Source organism: Sebastes fasciatus, chromosome 13 (genome assembly GCF_043250625.1).
Source record: "Sebastes fasciatus isolate fSebFas1 chromosome 13, fSebFas1.pri, whole genome shotgun sequence".
NCBI classification, from domain to species: domain Eukaryota; kingdom Metazoa; phylum Chordata; class Actinopteri; order Perciformes; family Sebastidae; genus Sebastes; species Sebastes fasciatus.
In genome coordinates, this window is record NC_133807.1 from 24638228 (window position 1) to 24658214 (window position 19987).

The following is a 19987-nucleotide window of genomic DNA, read 5'->3' on the forward strand; positions in this document are numbered from 1 at the left end:
CCTCTTTTTTTTTATCCCTTTCTTCCATTTACATACAGGACCACCTCTTCATTCGCTCGTCTTTCTTGCACATGAAGTCACGGTCTGCTGTCATTCACATTCAGTCTTGAAGATCCGCCGCACATTGAAAGGACGAGTTGAGATCGTTAGAGGTGTTCAGGTTTCCTTTTGCCATCGTTATTGTGGAGATCATTTCATCAGATAATGGAAAGATATAACCAACAGACATAGAGATATGAAGAACAGAAGTAAAAGAGCAGTTGACTGGAGAGTGTGTTATTAAACCTATGGTTGTATTCTTCCATTGCCAGAATATTAACACAGTATGGATGCTATTTAGTATGCTTAGACAGTATTTGAGATGATTTAGTATGGCCGAAACGTTAGTATGAAACCAATAGTAAGCGAATTGCATACTATTTCCAGTGAAATATTACAGTATGCAACACTGGACACTACACCGGCAATAGAGTGGTGGTAATTAGTCCTAAACCCGGAAATGAGTTAGCATTTTAGCACTTCCTATTCCCTCGTCTGGAAGTCAATGGGTTTTTAGTTAGATGCCTGAAATAAGGTCTGTGGTTAACACAAGCTTAAGTAAGGGATAATGTACAGTTAGCCGGTCGTTCACAACAATGACCCGCTAGCTGTATATTATCCCATTTATTAACACGGTTACTTACTTAAGAAATCAATAATTTGACACAAAAATGGTCCTCCAGAGTCCAACATCAGAACTGTGGCCATAGCAACGGTCTGTTATCTGTAATAAGAGATTTTAACGTCTTGTTCTATGATATAAAATGCGTTGTGAACTCGTGAATTTTTAAGGCTTTATTTGTCTTAAAAAAGGCGGTTGCTAACAAGTGGCTAAATGAGACTACAAAACGTCATCACACCAACTCGTCCGCCTTTACAGCCTCGTAGTGTATACTCGTGTTTATGCGACCGTGGTTTAGTTCATTTATAGCCTAAAGTTAGCTTTTTACTTCTGGCGATTGCAGTCACGCTTCAAAAATCCTATAAGTGGTGTTCATTTGCGAACATGTAAACGTTTGTTTGCCACAGAGCTTATTTTCTGCAATAATCCAAAACACAATGGAAAAATCCAATTGATTTTTTTGTCGAGGGAACCAGGGCGATGCTAACTTCCTGGTTGGCCTACAAAAGTATGTCATCCCTGCACCACTCTATTAGTTCAGTCATAGTTTGGTCATGTGAGGTTGGCACAAGTTACCATGGTTACGCGTCTTCAACCAGCAAGGAGGCTCTCAGGAAGTGACGATGTAAATTTCTGCTCAGTGCGTCCAAAAAGACACGTACTACTGTTTATTTACACAAAAGTATGTTGAACGATGGTACACATATTGAGTATGTAGTGCATAGTATGTGATTTCAGACGCAGCTTATACACTACGTTATATGTGATGGTAATATGCTTGACTAGTTTGCCGTTACTTAGTTCCACATTAGCTCTGCTGATGCCCCAAAATCCCAAACATTGTTTAAGCATTGTTCAGTGTCATTGTGTTGTGATTGTGATATGTCTGCACCGTATGTATTATAACTTTGCATAATGGCTCACTTGCATGGCTTATCCTACACTTACCTGGAGCAGAACCATCATTAACGTTATTAGTTACACCTGTGCTTTTTCTGTTATGACAGAAGTCAAATTATCTGCTTTGATAAATACCTATTCTTAGGAAACCACAGATTTAGCTGTTTCCCTCAGTTCCTCAACAGATGAGGCTGATTAGATTGTTAGGTGTGGAGAGTTGTCGAGGCTATTACGATGGAAACACGGCTCTTAGTAATCTGGGAGCAGAGAAATTTAATCGATCTTAATTTTTATGTCTCACACCAGACGGCTCCAAGTGCAAAACCATGACTGGCTTTACTCTAAAGATCTGTCAACACCTCTTTGTACAACCGCGGTCTAAATGATATGGAGACTAATCAGACCACAACAAACTGAGCCCCACTCAAGACCTGTAGTTTGAGGGCGATAAACGTTATCGGCAGAGGAAAAAAAGGTTGATTCACAAGTTGGGCACACAGCAGCAGGATCAGCACAAAAAAAAATGTGTCTGTAGTTCATAGACTGCTGATACCTTGAACCTTTACAACACTGCACTTACAATAATCGTGGAAACAGCAGGTCAATAATTTCTCCTCTCTCCTCATTAACAGTCTTTTGTTTTCATAATAGGCTATCGAAAAATACCATTTCCTCATCTTAGGAAATAATAATTATCCATGAAATTCCTTATTACAATATTTCCTTCATAATGAGGCAGTATGAGAAGCATTCTATAATACAATGGGCTTGTATTCAAAATGTTTTTCTATCTCTGTTATTTGGGCTGCATTATCTACAGGTATCGAGCCAAGCGATCACACCTATAGTAACACATGTACTCAATGTGTTTTGGTACACCTTTAATGGGGTATCATTATAATATTGGTGTTGGTGCTGTTTCATTTGTACAGTACTGCACCCTCCTGATCTTGCCAAAAAAAATGATTTTGAAAAGATTTGTAATTGCAATTATTTTGACTGATTTTGCGATACGATTTGTACGACGGCATATTAGGGCCATTGTAGTTAAAAAAAAAAAATAGAAATTACGGAGCCGGCGGAGGAGGTAATATGCAGGGAAAAAAAGAATATTTGTGTTTCTTTCTTGTAAATGTATGACTTTATAATCTCATAAATTTGTGAGTTTTTTCTTGCCACTTCTCAGAGAAGTTTTTTTCATAAATTTATATTTTTTTCATGGAATATTCCCTTCTTCCACTGCTCCTTAGTTATTATTTTTTCAACTACAATGGCCCTAATACGCCATCATCAATTTGCAATATTAGAGGGAATGATAATTCTTCATAAACTATACTCATTTTCATTGAAAAAAACATATTAAAATGATTATGGAGTGATTTTTTTATGGGGATCTGTACCAAACATTTGGCCTTAAACAAATATTGAGCCTCCTGCTATTTGAAAATTGCTGTAAGCCATATTGCGATTTCAATAAAGCTTTGATTAATTGTGCAGCCCTAGCATCATGTCTTTTTTTTTCAAAACAAAAGGGGATGGTCTTTGTCTGCTTATTGAATGTAGCTATCTCGTGCAATAATGCATTAATCAAACTTGCACCTTGTGAGTGTATCGATAACACATTCATATCAGAAACACCAACAATGGCAGGATAGTGTCAGTAACAAGACATTTCAGTACCACCTGTTTGACACTTTGAGCTGGGTAATTATCTCCGTGCCCTCACACTAAAGTCCCATGTTTTACAAATACAAAAGTGTTTCCAAACCAGAAACAGAAATTTACAGTGTTTGCAGAAGCTCTGCATTGCACCCTACATATTCCTAGTAAATAATTCATTGTTTTTCTGCTAATGAAAGCGCATGTTTGATCTTCAAAAAGATCCATTAAACTGCATTGATATTGGAGAGAAAAAGAAGATAAGCGGAGAAACGTATTCAAAGGTTTTTGGAAAGTGAATCAAAGTCAAGTCGATATCGAATATCAGACAAGACCAATAGAAGTCAAAGTCATAACAATCATGAAGCAAAGTGTTAAGATGCCAGTAAAGTGGTGTTGAGAACAGACTTGAGACAGATACTGGACCACAGCAGTACACTTGAGATGAGTGTTGTATGTGCTGAGATTGCTGAACAGTACTCACCATTGAGCCAACATGGCCGCTCTCTCCCTTGTCCCCTGGTGGTCCTGGCATTCCCTAGAGATACAGATATGGTGAGCAATGCAGTCTCATAAATCATATATGGATTACTGCATGGGCAAAGTGGCCCTGTGCCAATGGGGGGGCCCTTGGCCTTAAGATTTTTTTTTTTTTTTTTATGTGAAGTATTTTTGTTTTTAAAATATTGGCGTAAATGTGATTTTGAAAATGTCGTTTGGTAATATATGACCAGAAAAAAGCCAGTGGTTTAGGTAGGAGGATATTTTATTTATGGTGCTGTTAGACTGCTGTTGGACCTCCCTGTTAATACAGGTGCACGCCTCTTGTTTTTGAAAGGCTAAATGCCAACAAATATGGATTGAAGCAGAATATTTCGTATATAAAAACATGTTGTGAATTTTGGAAATGATTACATCCATCTTTTTAGCATCTAGTATCTAATTTCTCACAATCAAATAAACCAAATTTCATGAAAATCGGTTCAGAATCAAGTGAGCAACAGTCGGCCTCTCCAACATGGCGGACGCGACATACGGCAGTCAGTGTAGGTGTGTTTGCGTTGAAAGTGACCAATCATAAGAGGGCCAGTGCCTCCCTTGGTTTCCGCCCCCAAACTGTCAAAGGTCAGGTTGATTCATGCGAGCAGGATTCAACTGCTGTTACCCATCAGAGAGTGTATGACCTCCAGCGCTCGCAAAACAGATAGTCTCTCTCGTGTGGTGGCTCCTCACGCTCGCTGCTTAGTTTGATACACGCAGGCGCCATTCTTTGCTTCTCCCTATGTTTTGTTTCTTGCTCGCAGCTGCCTTTACTTTGAACTATTCAGTACAGCCCTAATGCTGTGTGGTTGTGGGTTGCCTTGTGCTATTGTGCGACCAAACTCTTGCTGCTTGGGAAGGGCACACGCAATGCGCTTGTACTATTTACGTGTGTAGGTAGGGGTCCGTGGCGACTTTGCAACCAGTGCCTGTGGTCATGATAATCCGTCCATGCATGAAATGGAAACAGATATAAACTAAAGTATAAATGTGAAATCAGAGATGAGCCAACGGTCAGTAATTCCTACCTGTAGTCCATAAGGACCAGCTGCCCCCTTAAAGCCTCTGAGTCCTTCGTCTCCTTTCCCCCCGTTCATGCCCTGCTGCCCACGAAGACCCGGCTCACCATCTGCCCCCTGAGATACACACAGACAGGTCACCGCCGTTAGCACTGCACCTAAATCAACTTATTACACAATGATGTGTTTTTACATGATGCAATCTGAGTTTTCTTAACATACTGTTGGTCCCGATTGGCCCACAGGTCCTTGACTTCCAACAGGTCCTGAGGGTCCCTAGAAAAGCAGAAGGACCGTTATAAACACACTGTAGGGAAGACTTGATTAAAACCATCTGCTCATTCCGCCAGATGATGCACGGTCCGGGCAAACACTTATCACGATGAATTGCCGCAGACCAATTATAAGGCAGTTTGTCCTCTACCTCCTGGTGGTGCCAGGTAATGATGTGATGTTAGGACTATTTGCATAACATTTATACTCACAGAGTCTCCTCTGTCTCCTTTGCTGCCCTTCTGGCCATGTCCTCCTATCTCTCCCTACGGAGACAAATGCACACATGTGAACATACACTCACAAACGACAAGTTCAAAAGTTGGCAAGTACTTTAGAGCAGTGCTGCAGTCAGTTCTGTCTCCTAAAAATTACGTTCTCACACAACGAAACTGCATTACATTTCAAAGGGAAACGTATTGTTTGTTTTTGACATATCTTAAATATGTTTGTAGTGATAGTCCATGGAAGTCCACGTAGGGAGGAGGTCGGGGTGGTGGATGGGTCAAATAAACACAGGACTTTCGTCCCGTGTGAAACTAAAATCAATGGTCACTTATTTTAATTGACGTTCAAAGCTTAATAACGTAACAAAGGTAGTCATTTTAAGCCAAACCATGATGTTTTTTTACTAAACCTAACCAAGTAGTTTAGTTGCATTTTTTTTTTTTTTTGGTTTCAATTTACGTTAACCACAAGTTTAAAACTGTTTTAAAACTGCGACCGTAATCCAGGGGAAAATATGTTTCCCTCAAAACATAATTGAGAATGCAGTTTACTTGTATGGGAACTAGAGCTGTCAATTGATTAAGATATTTAATCACTAATAATTGGATGATTGTCCATAGTTAATCACAATTAATCGCACATTTTTTATCTGTCCATAATGTACCTTAAATGGAGAATTGTCAAGTATTTGATACTTTTATCAACATGGGAGTTGGCAAATATGCTGCTCGTGGGTACCCTAGAACCCATTTTCATTCACATATCTTGAGGTCAGAGGTCAAGGGATCCCTTTGAAAATGGCCAGTTTCCTCACCAAAATTTAGCGCAAGTTTGGAGCGTTATTTAACCTCCTTCTCGTCAAGCTAGTATGATATGGTTGGTACCAAATGGATTCTTTAGGTTTTCTAGTTTCATACGATACCAGTATCCTCACTCGTGTTATTATCGCGTTAACTTTGACAGCCCTAATGGGAATGTAATTTTGTAGGAGGCTGACTGCAATCCATGTTGGCTGTCCAATAGAACTACCTTGTCTCCGTCTTCTCCTGGAGGCCCTGGAGATCCTGCCGCCCCCGGCAGCCCACCAGGTCCCAGTTCCCCGTCTTGCCCAGCCGGCCCCACAGGCCCCTTCTCTCCCTGGGGAACAGATGGGAAAACAGCAGATATCTAGCAAATGCTACAATACTTATTATCCTCATATAGCAGCATGACACATTGATTAATGTATCATACCAAGATAGAAACTCGCACCCAAGAATGCCGGCTTGATCACATTCATATTTTCTCCCCTCGGTCCTCCTTTACCTCTCGCTGTCTCATAATGACACATTCCAAAGCGAGAGCACATGCTGTTTATTACCCAATGGTGGGAGGTGATGGTACAGTATGTGTTAGCAGACATTGTTGCCTAAGAAACAAAATTAGCAATGTTTCACATCTTACAGGCTCGCCTTTCTCTCCCATCGGCCCAGCGGGGCCCACGCCGCCGGGCCGTCCTGGCTGGCCGATAGCGCCGGCCGCCCCAGCGGGGCCCCTCTCTCCGCCGGCACCCTGGAAATAAGAGGAGATAGAGAGGTAAGGTGAGCGTGTCACATGATTCACTCTCTGATTTAATGTGGTGGTCACGATCAGTGATCACCATGGAAACAGCCTCCTGCTTCATATGTCCTAGCATTCTATATAACAGAAGCTGGGCGGAGAGCAGCGGATGGGTTAGAAAGCAATTTAACAAAATCAGACTTACAATAGCGCCTGCAACACCAGGTAGGCCCTCTCCTCCCTTCAGACCTGCAGGACCCTGGAGAGACACACAAACAGCCGTCACAATCCAGCGACGATCGTATCCTTTACAAGATTTATGAAACTCTCACGTAATTGGCATGCTGTCATGATTTTAACCGATCTAATTGCAAGCTGAACATTTCAAGTGATCTGGTGTTGACAGTGAGAGATGGCGAGGATGTGAGATGTATGGACGTTTGCGTTACCGTTGCACCAGGGCTCCCTCGGCTCCCTCTGAAGCCTTGCAGCCCAGCAGGGCCACTTTTCCCCGCGGCTCCTGATGGACCCGGGTCTCCCTGGAAACCACACATACACACGCGCATGTGATTAGATATAAGGCAAGTAGCCAGCAGACAGCAGGCCCTTATGCAGTCATAAATCACACCAACCAGCAAGTCACACCAAGAAGGACCATTTATCTTTTATGAGCCATAATACACTCAACACCGCGAGGTTTCCTCTGTTATTTATTAGCAAATTAGAGGGTAGGATGAGACCCGGGAGATAAGATATGCAGGCAGTGCTGAGAGAGTCCTTGGGCTTTATCTAATACAACAGTAATAAGGTGATGCTGGTAAGTGATTATGATCCTGACATTATGATGAAAACTACTCACCTTGGCACCCTCCTTTCCGGCAGATCCCGGTAAACCATGCTCGCCCGGCGGTCCCGGTGAGCCTGGATGGCCTCGGTCTCCAGTTGGTCCTGTCTCACCAGTATTGCCCTGAAAACAAGAAAGTTACACATATTAAAAACATGCTATCTGAAATAAACAGCTGTGTGCTGAACAATCAACTAACATACCAAAGGCTGATCGTCTTACCTGTGGTCCTACAACACCTAAGGGGCCGGGGAGTCCGTTCTTGCCTTGGAAGCCCTGAAGAATAAGATGATAAGTGAGACTGATGACCCCCTTAGAGTTGAAACGGAGTCAATAGGGTGTTTTGCTAGATGTACTGTAGTAGAGGCCACTCAACTTGCACTCTGACTTCAGTAATTCAATGCTGAAGTCATGGCTTTTGTCTTGTTTGCTGTGTTGACACATGCAGTAGATCATGTTGACTCTCAGCTCTCTGACAAGCTGGGATGTGCACAAACACTAAGGCTACATTTTAAATCACGTTTTTTCTTTTTACTTTTAGTACCTACTGCAGCTGCCCTTACAAAGTACGTACTGTTGCATGCAGTTTACATACAATTGGGACATACTACTTCGTCATATCATTGAACTTTGACCCTCTTGCTCATATATTCGCTGCGCATTATGGCATGATGGCATATTCGTGCCCATTACGTGATGCCATTGGGCCAGAAAATACTTTTCCCATAGACTTACATTGGGAAAGAGATGTCTGTAATACAGTGGATCATTTTTTAGATTAACTCTCCAGTATGAATACTTAAATAGCCCTTATTTAACTCATTAGGTCTTAAAAGTTGTAAAATGCTTGTAGTTCTTTTCCTTCCTCTGTTCATGTGAATGAGACCCAGACTGAGGCTGGGAGGCGGGGTTTAAGAAAACGCTACTGCGCCTGCTCTATGGGCCCAATGGATGCGGAAGATCGCCGGATGATACGGGTACTTAATCACTCTGCAGTCGAGCCATTTTGGCTTCATGCGCCACTGAGCAACTCTCATAGGAATGAACTGGAGTCCGCCTCCAACGCTGTATCCAGTTCTCTTTATACATCCATGCTGGCAAACTAAATAGTCTGGTAGTATGGGTATTTGAACACACAGTATACATGTAGATTTATTGAGATTAAAAGTGACTCACTGGTTCTCCTCTCTGGCCTGGATGACCTGGTAATCCATCTTTCCCAGGTGGACCCTGAAAAGGAAGCATTTTCTTACATCATCGTAATGAACTGAACAATATCAAACGTGAGTGTAAAATTAGTGACATTAAATCACTATACAGTACATCTTAGCCCACTCACATTAGGCCCTCTGGGTCCTGGTTCACCGTTTCTTCCCAGTGGTCCTCCGGGGCCCTAGAAAATAATAACACAGATTGTCAAAACTCTGTCTCATAACCCAGATCGTATTTTCCGGTGCTTGTCCGACACTGATTCATGAGACCATATCTGTGATGTCAAGATACGTTTTTCAGATACGTTTTTAAGGTCTTATTTCAGCCCGTTGTCATTCCCAGGGCATCAAATACCAACGCTTTTGCCCCTATGTGATACCGACGCACAAGGAACCTTTTAACTTCTGTATGAGATACACCGGCCTTTCCAGTAACTACAATCTAAACCCATCCGCGTCAATCTTAACCTCTCAGAGACAGTGGTCGGGGAGTGTGGTGACATAGTTTAAAGAGCTAAAAAACACACACACAGGGCGGAATGGCAGGTGGATGGGTTCGACAAACACAAGGCTTTCATCCAGGAGACCGCTCTTCATGTCCTTTGCGTTAAGTTTTATTTTCACTTTTCAAATGTAGTAATATTAAGCATTTTTTCCTAAACCTAAATATGAGGTTTTGTTGCCTAAACGCAAGTGTTTTGGGTTGAATTCACAACGTTAACCACATGTTTACCGCGACCGTAAAGTGATGCCAAGGGGTTCTGACAAAGCGTCAGTATGCGACAAGTTGGGATGAGAGCGTGTTTCTTATTTAGGCACTGCAATATACAGTATATTATTAATTATATAAATATTATTACCAGTTCTCCGGTGGATCCTTGAGGTCCGTCTTGTCCAGCAGAACCCTATGAGGTGGAGACAAATAAAACAACACAGTATGAAAACATGAGCCAGTTTTTCTGCCCGCCCTACAAATCTTTAGCTTTCCCAAGATACTCTTTGAGGGTGAGAGTGTAAACTGAAGAAGCATCCCCTGCCAGACAGTCGCTTCTCACTGCACCAGATGGCCTGTCATCTAGAAGTGAACAGCAACAACCAGTTCCAACTCGGCCGGCGCATTCATCCATACTTTATGAGACAGCCAGGTGTGTGTTTGTGTGTGTAAATGTATGTGCATATGTCTTTGTTTGTTTGTGTGTGTCAGCCTGAGCTCACCTTTTCTCCAGACTTTCCAGTGGGCCCGTTCGCTCCTCTTCCCCCCCGAGCTCCCTATTGGAAAAATAAACAACAGTCTGATTAGCACATGCATAACTCGTGTGGAGGTGGAAGATAAACGTGTGGTGATGTGAAAACACTGCAGTGATGTAACGGTGTGCCTCCCACAAACTGATCTAATTAGAGCAAATACAGCTTTATACAGAGAGAAAAACATGATGGTATGGGCATGGCACCTGTACTCACATTAGGACCTCTTTGGCCCCCGGGCCCTGGCTGACCAGCGGGACCCTGCATTGTAGAGGTTAACAATTATTTATCAGCTCCCATACAGAAAAGTTTTACATATTCCGAAGCGGTCCGAATGTATTCAAATGTCACTCACCCTTCGTCCTTTCTCCCCCAAGACCCCGGCACCGCCAGGGAAGCCAAGTGATCCCTGGGGACACACGTAGAGGTTAATCAACCTCAGCCCTCCATTCATCACACATCACCCCCGATGCCTCATTAACGTATAATTAACTACTGTATCAAATTAAAGCAAATCTAATCCATGAGCCCAACACAGCCTTAAATACGCCATTCATCAACATGTAATGAATTGATGTCACTAATGAACTATTATTAAAATAGCCTTTTTTTAATAAGCCATTTATCATCCTTTATTTTTAATCAAACAGGAAACAGTCCAGCCAAAGACACACATCTCGCCGGTTAAAGCTCCGATAAAGGAACGAGAGGACACATTAACTGATCATAATGGCTCATCAATGCTAAATCACCTTAGAACCTTGTCTTCCTGGGTATCCTGGCAATCCAGGCACGCCGAGTTTACCCTGCAGAGAGACGGCAGAATAAGAGGGGAGGAAGACCAGAAAGCAGAGAAATATTAAGAAGAAAAGTGCAGGGAAAACCATTTAATTAAGATTTGTTTGACATACTGCTGACTATGCATGCACCGATACAGCAGGACATCTTTGAATTAATGCACATAGTGATGACAGAAAGATTAAATGCTTAAAGCATGCACACTGGTGCAGTGGCAGCTCTGCCTTTAGGAGTGGGCTGTAACCAGGTGTAATAAATGTGAGGGCATTAAAATCCATATGTTCAGTATTTCAGTGATTTTCAGACACGCATTTTATAAGAAAGTTTCGTCACAGCTGAAAACTGAGCTCTACTATCTAACATTATAATGGACATAGCAGCACAATGCAGGTTTAGATAAGAAATCTTTGGTAGTATTTTACATTACAGCTTGGTAGTACTGTAACATTGTAATGGTGGGGTAATAGTTTGGTAATAAAGAGGTAATAATTAAGTAAAACCATGTAATTACCAAAGTAATAACCCTGGTAATATGTCTGGGTAATATTAATTAATTAATATATTAAACTTTATTATATTATATTAAATAATTAATTATTAAAGATGTCAAAAAATTAGGCAAAATTTTGGTGAGGAAAAACTGGCATGGCCATTTTCAAAGGGGTCCCTTGACCTCTGACCTCAAGATATGTGAATGAAAATGGGTTCTATGGGTACCCACGAGTCTCCCCTTTACAGACATGCCCACTTTATGATAATCACATGCAGTTTTATGCATGCAGTATAAATGTGTTATTTTCTCCTATTCTAAAATGATGTATTTGAATATTTCTGCATACTGGGGTCCCTAAACAGTCTTACAGTCAAACACAGTCAGACAATTGGGTATCACTGTAAAGCTGAGACTCTTGTGGATCCAATGAGCCCAGCTGTATTCATGTGGGATGATGTTAGTCCCCATAGTAGCTATTTCATTATAGTGAGACCATTTTTTTTAAACTTGTCTTTACTGTATAAAATGACCTGTGGTTACCTCTAGGATAATCACAGCCTCATGAAACTTCACCGCCACAAACTAGAGACTAAGGACAGTCAGAGGATGGATGGCTTTCCTAGGTAGATTGACAATAAGGGGGTTTCTGAGCAGTTTTCAGAACAGAAGTGCTCGCCATCCAATCACTGAAAAATGCATTTCTTGCAGAAATCTCCAAATGTCAAAAGTTTTTGAAACCATACCACAGCATGTTTTTTCAATGGTGTTCCTCAAGGTCTTGGCGTCTTAATGTGGTATTTTGGAGGGATTATTGATCATTTTTATCAATTCACAAGTGGTAAAAAAAAGTGGTTAAATTTAGCACCAAATCTGTGTAACAAATTGTATCAACCCAAAAGTCGCTGCAGTGAGACATGATAGAGTATGGAGATGGCCATTATATACTTCCATCATAATGTTCTAACCCCTTATACACTTTCACAATTTATTTTAATTAATTCATGAATTCATTATTTTTTTTAATTCTGATTTATGACTAGAACAACTTGACACACGTTGCCGAGCTGCATCTCAAATCAATCTTCAGGTTCCCAGCTTTCAGATGATGTACATCACTTCTATGTGACATCTACTGTAGACCTGCTATCTCCCCCTAAAGACCCCTTGTTCCCACTTAAAAAGAAGACAAAATGAGTCTATGATAAAGTGGGGTTGAGTAGAAAGGGTTCATTATTTTCTCCTTTTTTTTTATCAAACTATTACCTCATTATTACAGAGCTGTAGTGCTACAGAGTTTTCTTATAATTTGGCAGTATATTTTATCTCTCTATCCTTCTCTTTTGTGTCCTAACCTTGTCTTGTAATGTCTATTAAATCTAAAATATACCTTCTCGCCAGCTATCCCCAAGGATCCTGACTCTCCCAAGGGTCCTCCTTGGCCCTTTGGTCCCTCTGGTCCATCCTCTCCACGAGATCCAGTAGCTCCGTTATCGCCCTAAAGTCAAGAACGAGAGTAGAAGAGAAGTGACGATTTTATCTCCAATCCGATAGAGAACAACAGAGACAATTAGATTTGTGATTTGTGGGCGCTCTCACCCTGTCTCCCATGATGCCCATGTCACCTTTGAACCCGGGGAAGCCATCTTCTCCCTGTGATGCATTGAGGAGAGGTGATAATGGAAGCTCTTTGATGATAAATGGCGTCGTTACATTGTAATTCGTCAGGTGTCCTTCCAGTCACAGACAGTTTGACAACAGAATAAAGACTCGCTATCTGTTTCACTCACCTTCTCTCCTTTGCTCCCCTTCAGACCCCTAACTCCATCTGCTCCCTGTGATAAAAGGGGAAAACACTTCATTTAACAAGAATCTACTCTCAAGAAAAGTCTTTACATCGCTGAGAAACATCATTGGTTGCTTGCAAATACCCCATCTTAAGACACTGAAATGATTTATAAGTGTCTGTTGATTTCCTCTTGACCTAACATTGCTCTGTTATTGACTAGTTATTGACCTTAGAATTAATTTCATGCTGATGAAACGATGTTGAGCCAAACTACCACATGACGAAACACCACATGTGCGAATGTGATCAAAAACAAAACGTAGAGCAGAAAATGCCATTTCACGACAACCTCACTTTTATTCTTCAAAAGGCGCACTCAGTCAAAATGGACTGCTGCACACCTATGCACTCAGCTCTGCTCTATCTGACTCTGACATCTCTCCCATCCGTCAAAACGTTCCCTACTCTGTTGTTAGCAGTCCCCTTGAGAACCGAGGTGCTTTCCCTCTACCTGTCAGCCGTCAGTCATAGACACACAACAGCTTGTCCGCCACAGGAAGATATACAAACAAAATGAAATGTGCGAGGGAATAAACATCTCGTTGGACATTACACCTGAGATCATGATGCATTTATGTCTCACCTTGACTCCACGGATCCCTGGGTAGCCAACAGGCCCCAGAGTGCCTGGTAAACCCTACATGAAAAACACAAACGGTATTATATTAACAGTAAAATGCATTTCTCTGACCAGATATGAATAATCGTTGCACTCAGTCACCGTATCCTTAATTGTCAATAAGCATTGTTGATGCTGATGAGTGCATGCTGCTGACTCTAATGAGCTAATGCTCTTGCACAATAAAGATGATGACATTGTAGGAACACAATGATTATAATGATAAGAGTGAGCACTGTTGTAACCTTGTGGGAGTGAGTGCACAGATACAACAGATTGCAAGAATAATATCTATGACACTACAGTAGACAACCCTGAGATATGCAGTTACCCACTTGGATGCCTTTCTCTCCCGTGGGGCCCTCTCTTCCTGGGTGACCCTGAAACAGAAAAACAGGAATCAGATTGACTTAGCACCGCCACAAGTACATCATTATCGTATCACTCCTTGATGGAGAATTTCCGAATGCGACCAACCCAATTGAAAAAGAGGAAAATGCCAGCGGCACTGAGAGTGAGGCGCCATAAAAATATCATTGTGTGTCACAAAAGCTTTGCAGAACAATACAAAGTGCGCTAAGTGAAACTCATTCAAATGTGTCTGACTGCAGTCTAACAAATATTAATTCTTGGAGCCTCACTGATGGAAGATTTTTCATTCTTTTTCCAAATGTCATACTGCTTTGGATTAATTCCAGAAATGCATCCCGTGCCCCCCTACTGGCCGGCCACAGGAAGTGTAGGTTGGTAATTTTTATTCTCTTGGCTACTTTAGATTAACTACACAACTATTTGGCTGTATTTTTTTGTTGGTGTAGCAATATGTGGGTATATTGTTTTAGGAAATTGATGTACTGGAGGTACATAGGATACTGTAGGGGCTGGTCGTCTGGGTCTAGTCCTCTTTCAGTCATTACTAGTGCATTGCCAGTCTGGATCAGGCCAATTGTTTGGTCCCCAGAAGTTCTGCTTGTAGCGTTGTCGAGAACCGTGGTATGACTGCTTGCACCCACTAAGTGTGAAGTTGATTGGATGAACAGTTCTCAAGATATGCGAAGGACAGTCACACATACACAGACAGAAAGATAGACAGAGATTCCTTTCTTTATAGTTAGATGATGCTGCTACAGCACCACCTATTGGCCAATTGGCACCAAAATTGTCATGGTCACCTCAGACATCATATCTACACATGTCCACCAAATGTGGTCGCAATAGTGTTCAGGAGACATGACATTTTTTGTAATACAAGCCCTGCGCACAGCATTTGAGCTAACTTTGAGGGCCGGCTGTAGCAAAACTGTATGAAATATCAAAAAAGTAAATTTTCCCAGCTTGGTCCAGATATGTTCTGTACCAAATTTGGTGATGATTGCTTAAAATTTGTAGGAGGAGTAGCAAAAAATCTGATTTGGACACAATTCAAAATGGCGGAAAATCCATCAAGACGCAAATGGGCACGGCTTATATTGATAGATTCGTCTGGAGCCACACATTTTTGTTTTTGTTTCTGAGACTTAACGGTTCAAAAGTTACAGGCCAAAACGTAAAATTCATTGTGTTAGCACCACCATCTGGCTAAATTGCACCACATTCGACACTGCACTTTCTTGAGTCCTAAGCAATACACTCATTAAGTGAGAAGTCGATCGGATGAGCGGTTCTTGAGATATGCGAAGGACACACGGACTTCCTTGTTTTATAGTTAGTTGTGGTGTATACAGGTTTTTGCTTGTATATAGTTATGTAACAATGACTTTTTCCAGCTTGGTTCAGAGATGTTTTGTACCAATTTTGGTGACGATTGCGCAAATTTTGTAGGAGTAGTAGCAAAAAATCAGATTTCGAGACAATTCAAAAAGATGGAAAATCGGCGTGACTTATATAGATAGATAGATTAATCTGGACCCACAAAATCCAGGGGGAAAAAAGAATTTTGTTTCTGAAAGTTACAGTTCAAAAGTTACAGGCCAAAATTTGAAAATCATTGTAATAGCGCCACCATCTGTCCAAATTGCACCACATTTGACACTGCACTCCCTTGGGTCCCCAGCAATACACCCACCAAGTGTGAAGTAGATCGGATGAACGGTTCTCGAGATATGCAAAGGACACACAGGAAGACATACAGACTTCCTTGCTTTATAGATGTGATGTAAATAGGTTTCTGCTTGTATAAAGTTATGTATGCCTGTATGTTTTTACCCATTCTTTAAAAAAAGAAATTATGAAATGATGATTGAAAAAAGATGAACAACTTTCCAACATGTGTTGCAGACTCTTCTAGTGCACCAGTTGATGTTGTGGAGCTGTCATTCAGTTGTCTTGTCACTTGAGCACAGATATGACTGATAAAGAAGCAGCAGTGTGCTCTCTATTTATATGTACACAGATACTGGATGTGCAACGGCATGCATGCATACATACATACATGTTATGTATGTTTGTGTCTAATGCATGCATTTATATATTTGTGTGCACTTACGGTAGGGCCGTCAATGCCTGGCAGTCCCAGCATGCCTGTTTTCCCCCCGGGACCCTGCATAGGATAGAGAGAGGTACTTTATGAATACTGAGATGAGCCTCAGATATGATCTAGTACCTTAACTTGTTCCTAAGAGACCACATTTCCTGCTTTGCTGCTCCTCTACCAAACACATTGTATTTATGACTGAGTCCACTTTTTATTTCTTTTATCAGTCTGGCCTCATGATGGGGCAGTGGCCAAGGCCGTCCCCAGCGTCTGCGTTGCCTGTGTGTGTTTCTTGTGTATTGATTTCCTGTCTAGCCCTGTCTTGTCTGAATGGGAGCCAGAAGTGGTCGGGTCGTACTCTCCGGCTCCACCGGCCTCCCCTGGGTATGTGATGACAGGGGTCGCAAGGTCGCAGCTTTAATTCTGAAATTAAGTGAGAGACATGCTACTTACCTTCTCTCCTGGCAGTCCAATGGCACCCTGAGGACCAGGCAAGCCCTGGACCAGAACAAAGCATCAATCAGGTTAAGTGTCACAAGACTTATAGAGGAAGGCTGGGTTGAGGTTTGAGTCTGTGTGTATGCGTATATGTATGGTATGGAGCAGAATGTGTGGATGCCCTTGTGTGAGCCGGCAGGTTTGAATGATTGTTGGAAATGAGATTAAATCTTCTTTATATGACTGTAATGTCTCCGACGACATTTTAAAATTACATTTCGTTGCTGTGGGGTGAAAACCCTGTATCTCCAAAAACATCCTTTAAATGAGGTAATAAACACAGCCTTGCATTGTGAATAGATTTTAGTGTCACGTAATTGGATTGTGAAAGGCGTTTATATGCAAGTAAACCTTCAGTTAAAGTAAAACTATAAAACAAACGGGAGAAAGTGTTTGTGTGTGTGAGAGAGAACAAATGTTTGTTTATGCAGCTGTTTGGAAGCATGTCTATATGACTTGAATACATTTATATGATGTGTAATAAGGAGTGGATTAGCTCTCATAGCCACAGGACAGTTTTTTACCTGTACTCCTGGATTTCCCTGCTGACCTGGGGCCCCATTCTCTCCACCTGGACCCTGACAACAACAAACACTGATGGTCACACACTCCGCCTCCATATGAACTTTGTTATAAGCTCATCATCACATGGCGGGTTAACGGGTTCATTAGAAGGCCACACTAAGCCACTCCGGCTGATGTTTCTGTAGCTGAGATCACTGTTACCCACATACTTATTGTCTAGAGCTGTGTATTGGCAAGAATCTGGCGGTACGATACGTATCACGATACAGGAGTTACAATTCAATATATTGAGAGATATTGCGAAAGGGCTGTCACGGTGAAGGAACTTCCCCTGCTGTGATAATGATTGGCTCAACAGCGTGTTGATATGCGGTATTATTGCAAATCTTTTTTTTATACAAATTACTGTATTTATCCTGATGTTAGTGCTATATGAATAAGCTTCATTATTAGGCTATTATTAGTTATATTTTTGCTTTTTAAATGACAAAGATGACAGTTTTAAAACTAATTAAATACATATTTATTGTTAATGCAGAACAAGGAAGGGCAATGAGCTGCAGCGTTTTTGTTTTTTTCAGCTGAGGCGCTTTGGTTGTGTCTGGTTACTATGATATGGAATATTAAAATGCTGGCACAAGGTAGAGTACTTGCTCTGGGTGAAGGGAAGGCTGAATTATGTAGGAGGAGAGGACGGACCCGTGTATTAATTTCTCCTCCGTTGTTGTTGTTCTCCAGCACTTGTAGCCTAGATGTATGTAGGATGCAAGTTTTACCCAAAGTTGAACAATTTTCAACTCTCAGCGACCAGAAAAGCAACACCATACGTGCAGCGTTCAGCGCAGAATAGATGCTCAGCACCTCGTCACGCTGCCGGCATTTGTAGCATAGTGTAAATATGTGGCGCTCCCATTGCAAAGAATAAAAAAAAGAATAAACGTGACCACAGCGGTTGTGACGGTTGCTCGACATCCCCTGCAGTCAGCTTGTCAGTAGCGCGGTGTTGCAATATCGCGGTTATTGTGACAGCCCCAATTGCAATCTGTAAGCAAGGTCATATATTGCGATTTTTTTAAATCTAATTTTAGTAAAACTGTCATCATATAAAGAACACACCACCATATGTATAAAATCTGAGTAAAAAAAGTTTTTTTATGCAATCCGAACAGTGGGATCTGCATTCGCATTTCTCACGGTCCCTGTTACATCTAACATCATATAGCACTACTTTGAGAGGGCACATGCACTGAGAGGATGCACCTTTTTGCAAATTAAATAAAGTATTGACTGAGTTGATCTTTGCATGTAAAATATTAATTAAAAATCAATACAGTGTTTTTTAGAGTCGATACAAAATCACAGAACATAATATTGCGATATTCTCAATGCTAATATTTTCGATATTTTCTTACACCCCTATCATTTCCATATAACTATTTTTGTATATATTACAGGTATTGTAGGTAATGAAGGTAGCAGGACTGACCTGGTTGCCCTTAGAACCTTGTCCTCCATCAGTTCCACCAATACCCTGACAAAGGACAAGAAGTGAGAAAACAATGGATGAAAGTTTGATTATAAAAAACAGACAATTCAATAGCTTCTTTGTTTATCTTCAGTGGCATATTGATGATTGCAGGCACTAGAGAATGTTTTATAGAGTTGAAGGGACTGAATAGCTCTGATCTTGTAAATCAAGGCGATGTTGACTTACCGTCTGGCCAGGTGGGCCAGGTGGCCCCCTTGGCCCGACAAGACCCCGAGTACCCTGGAGACAAAACACAGCAAATAGTCAGCAGCTAACCTGCATTCATGATGAGACGGGGCGAGTGTGGAATACTAAATCACAAATCAGAACTAAGCGAGCGAAAAACAGGGAGAGACAAATAATATATTTTTGTGTGTGTATGAGTGAGTGTGGGCGCATCTGGTTTTGTATGTGCTAGCCATGCAGGCTGCACTAGCCTGTGTTTGCGTGAGTGTGTTTGTGTGCTCTGTTTTTGTCAGCCTCCCTCTTTGTAGGCTGGCCAAGCCACCTGTTCCAAAGCCACATCTGTGATCTCCTGGGAAGTGATTGATATGGAAATATAATCATTCAGGCCAGGATTTTATCTCTTCCCTCTCCGACTCGCTCTCTTTCCTCTCTCTCCATCTCTCTTATCTCTCTCACCACCAACCAAATTTCTGCCTTGCGTTTGTCTCTCGCTGCCGCACTTTTCCCATCGCTCCCTCATCAAAACAGCCAACTCCTCTCCTTCCCTTTATCTTTGTAGTTTAACACAGCTTTCCTAACATGTCTTATGGCACTCTATTTCCTCCTGCGCTGGGTGATCCATTTGGAGGGACAGAACCCCGCAGAGCCTCAACCTCACCTACTGGGAGAAAGATGGAGTGTGAGTCATAAGCAATCAACCAGTGTTCACCGCAGAGGTACAGCTTCTTCAGCAGTGCTCTTAAGTTCTTTGTGGTCTCTCTCTATGATCCAAAGTTACTTCGCAGGTAGAATACAGATTTTGAATATACGTGTCACGCATGTTATGCTATTGTATATTCTTGCGTCCAAGCTGCACGCCGCTTCCCAGTGACCTTTTCTCTCTTAATGCTACGGTGAACACT

At 41.6% G+C, this 19987-nt stretch overlaps 2 protein-coding genes across 7 annotated transcripts in view; one reads left to right on the top strand and one right to left on the bottom strand.

The window, feature by feature from the left end:
- rdh8a (retinol dehydrogenase 8a) overlaps positions 1 to 19987 on the top strand; it is a 180740-nt gene that overhangs the window by 105073 nt on the left and 55680 nt on the right. The gene's annotated exons all lie outside the window — the stretch shown is intronic.
- Positions 1 to 19987, bottom strand: part of col5a3a (collagen, type V, alpha 3a) — a 67827-nt gene that overhangs the window by 16468 nt on the left and 31372 nt on the right. For all 5 annotated transcript variants that reach the window (XR_012596738.1, XR_012596737.1, XM_074656354.1 and 2 more), the window contains 27 exons: positions 19086 to 19139; positions 18858 to 18902; positions 17371 to 17424; positions 16802 to 16846; positions 16361 to 16414; positions 14211 to 14255; positions 13840 to 13893; positions 13198 to 13242; positions 13007 to 13060; positions 12798 to 12905; positions 10872 to 10925; positions 10475 to 10528; positions 10336 to 10380; positions 10090 to 10143; positions 9735 to 9779; positions 9003 to 9056; positions 8840 to 8893; positions 7886 to 7939; positions 7679 to 7786; positions 7269 to 7358; positions 7025 to 7078; positions 6724 to 6831; positions 6310 to 6417; positions 5265 to 5318; positions 5002 to 5055; positions 4789 to 4896; positions 3705 to 3758 (listed from right to left, as the gene is read on the bottom strand). Coding sequence is in view for 3 of the 5 variants with exons in the window: in XM_074656354.1 (XP_074512455.1) it covers positions 3705 to 3758; positions 4789 to 4896; positions 5002 to 5055; positions 5265 to 5318; positions 6310 to 6417; positions 6724 to 6831; positions 7025 to 7078; positions 7269 to 7358; positions 7679 to 7786; positions 7886 to 7939; positions 8840 to 8893; positions 9003 to 9056; positions 9735 to 9779; positions 10090 to 10143; positions 10336 to 10380; positions 10475 to 10528; positions 10872 to 10925; positions 12798 to 12905; positions 13007 to 13060; positions 13198 to 13242; positions 13840 to 13893; positions 14211 to 14255; positions 16361 to 16414; positions 16802 to 16846; positions 17371 to 17424; positions 18858 to 18902; positions 19086 to 19139 (1710 nt within the window). In the remaining 2 variants the exon portion in view is untranslated. The remainder of the gene's footprint in view (positions 1 to 3704; positions 3759 to 4788; positions 4897 to 5001; positions 5056 to 5264; positions 5319 to 6309; positions 6418 to 6723; positions 6832 to 7024; positions 7079 to 7268; positions 7359 to 7678; positions 7787 to 7885; positions 7940 to 8839; positions 8894 to 9002; positions 9057 to 9734; positions 9780 to 10089; positions 10144 to 10335; positions 10381 to 10474; positions 10529 to 10871; positions 10926 to 12797; positions 12906 to 13006; positions 13061 to 13197; positions 13243 to 13839; positions 13894 to 14210; positions 14256 to 16360; positions 16415 to 16801; positions 16847 to 17370; positions 17425 to 18857; positions 18903 to 19085; positions 19140 to 19987) is intronic.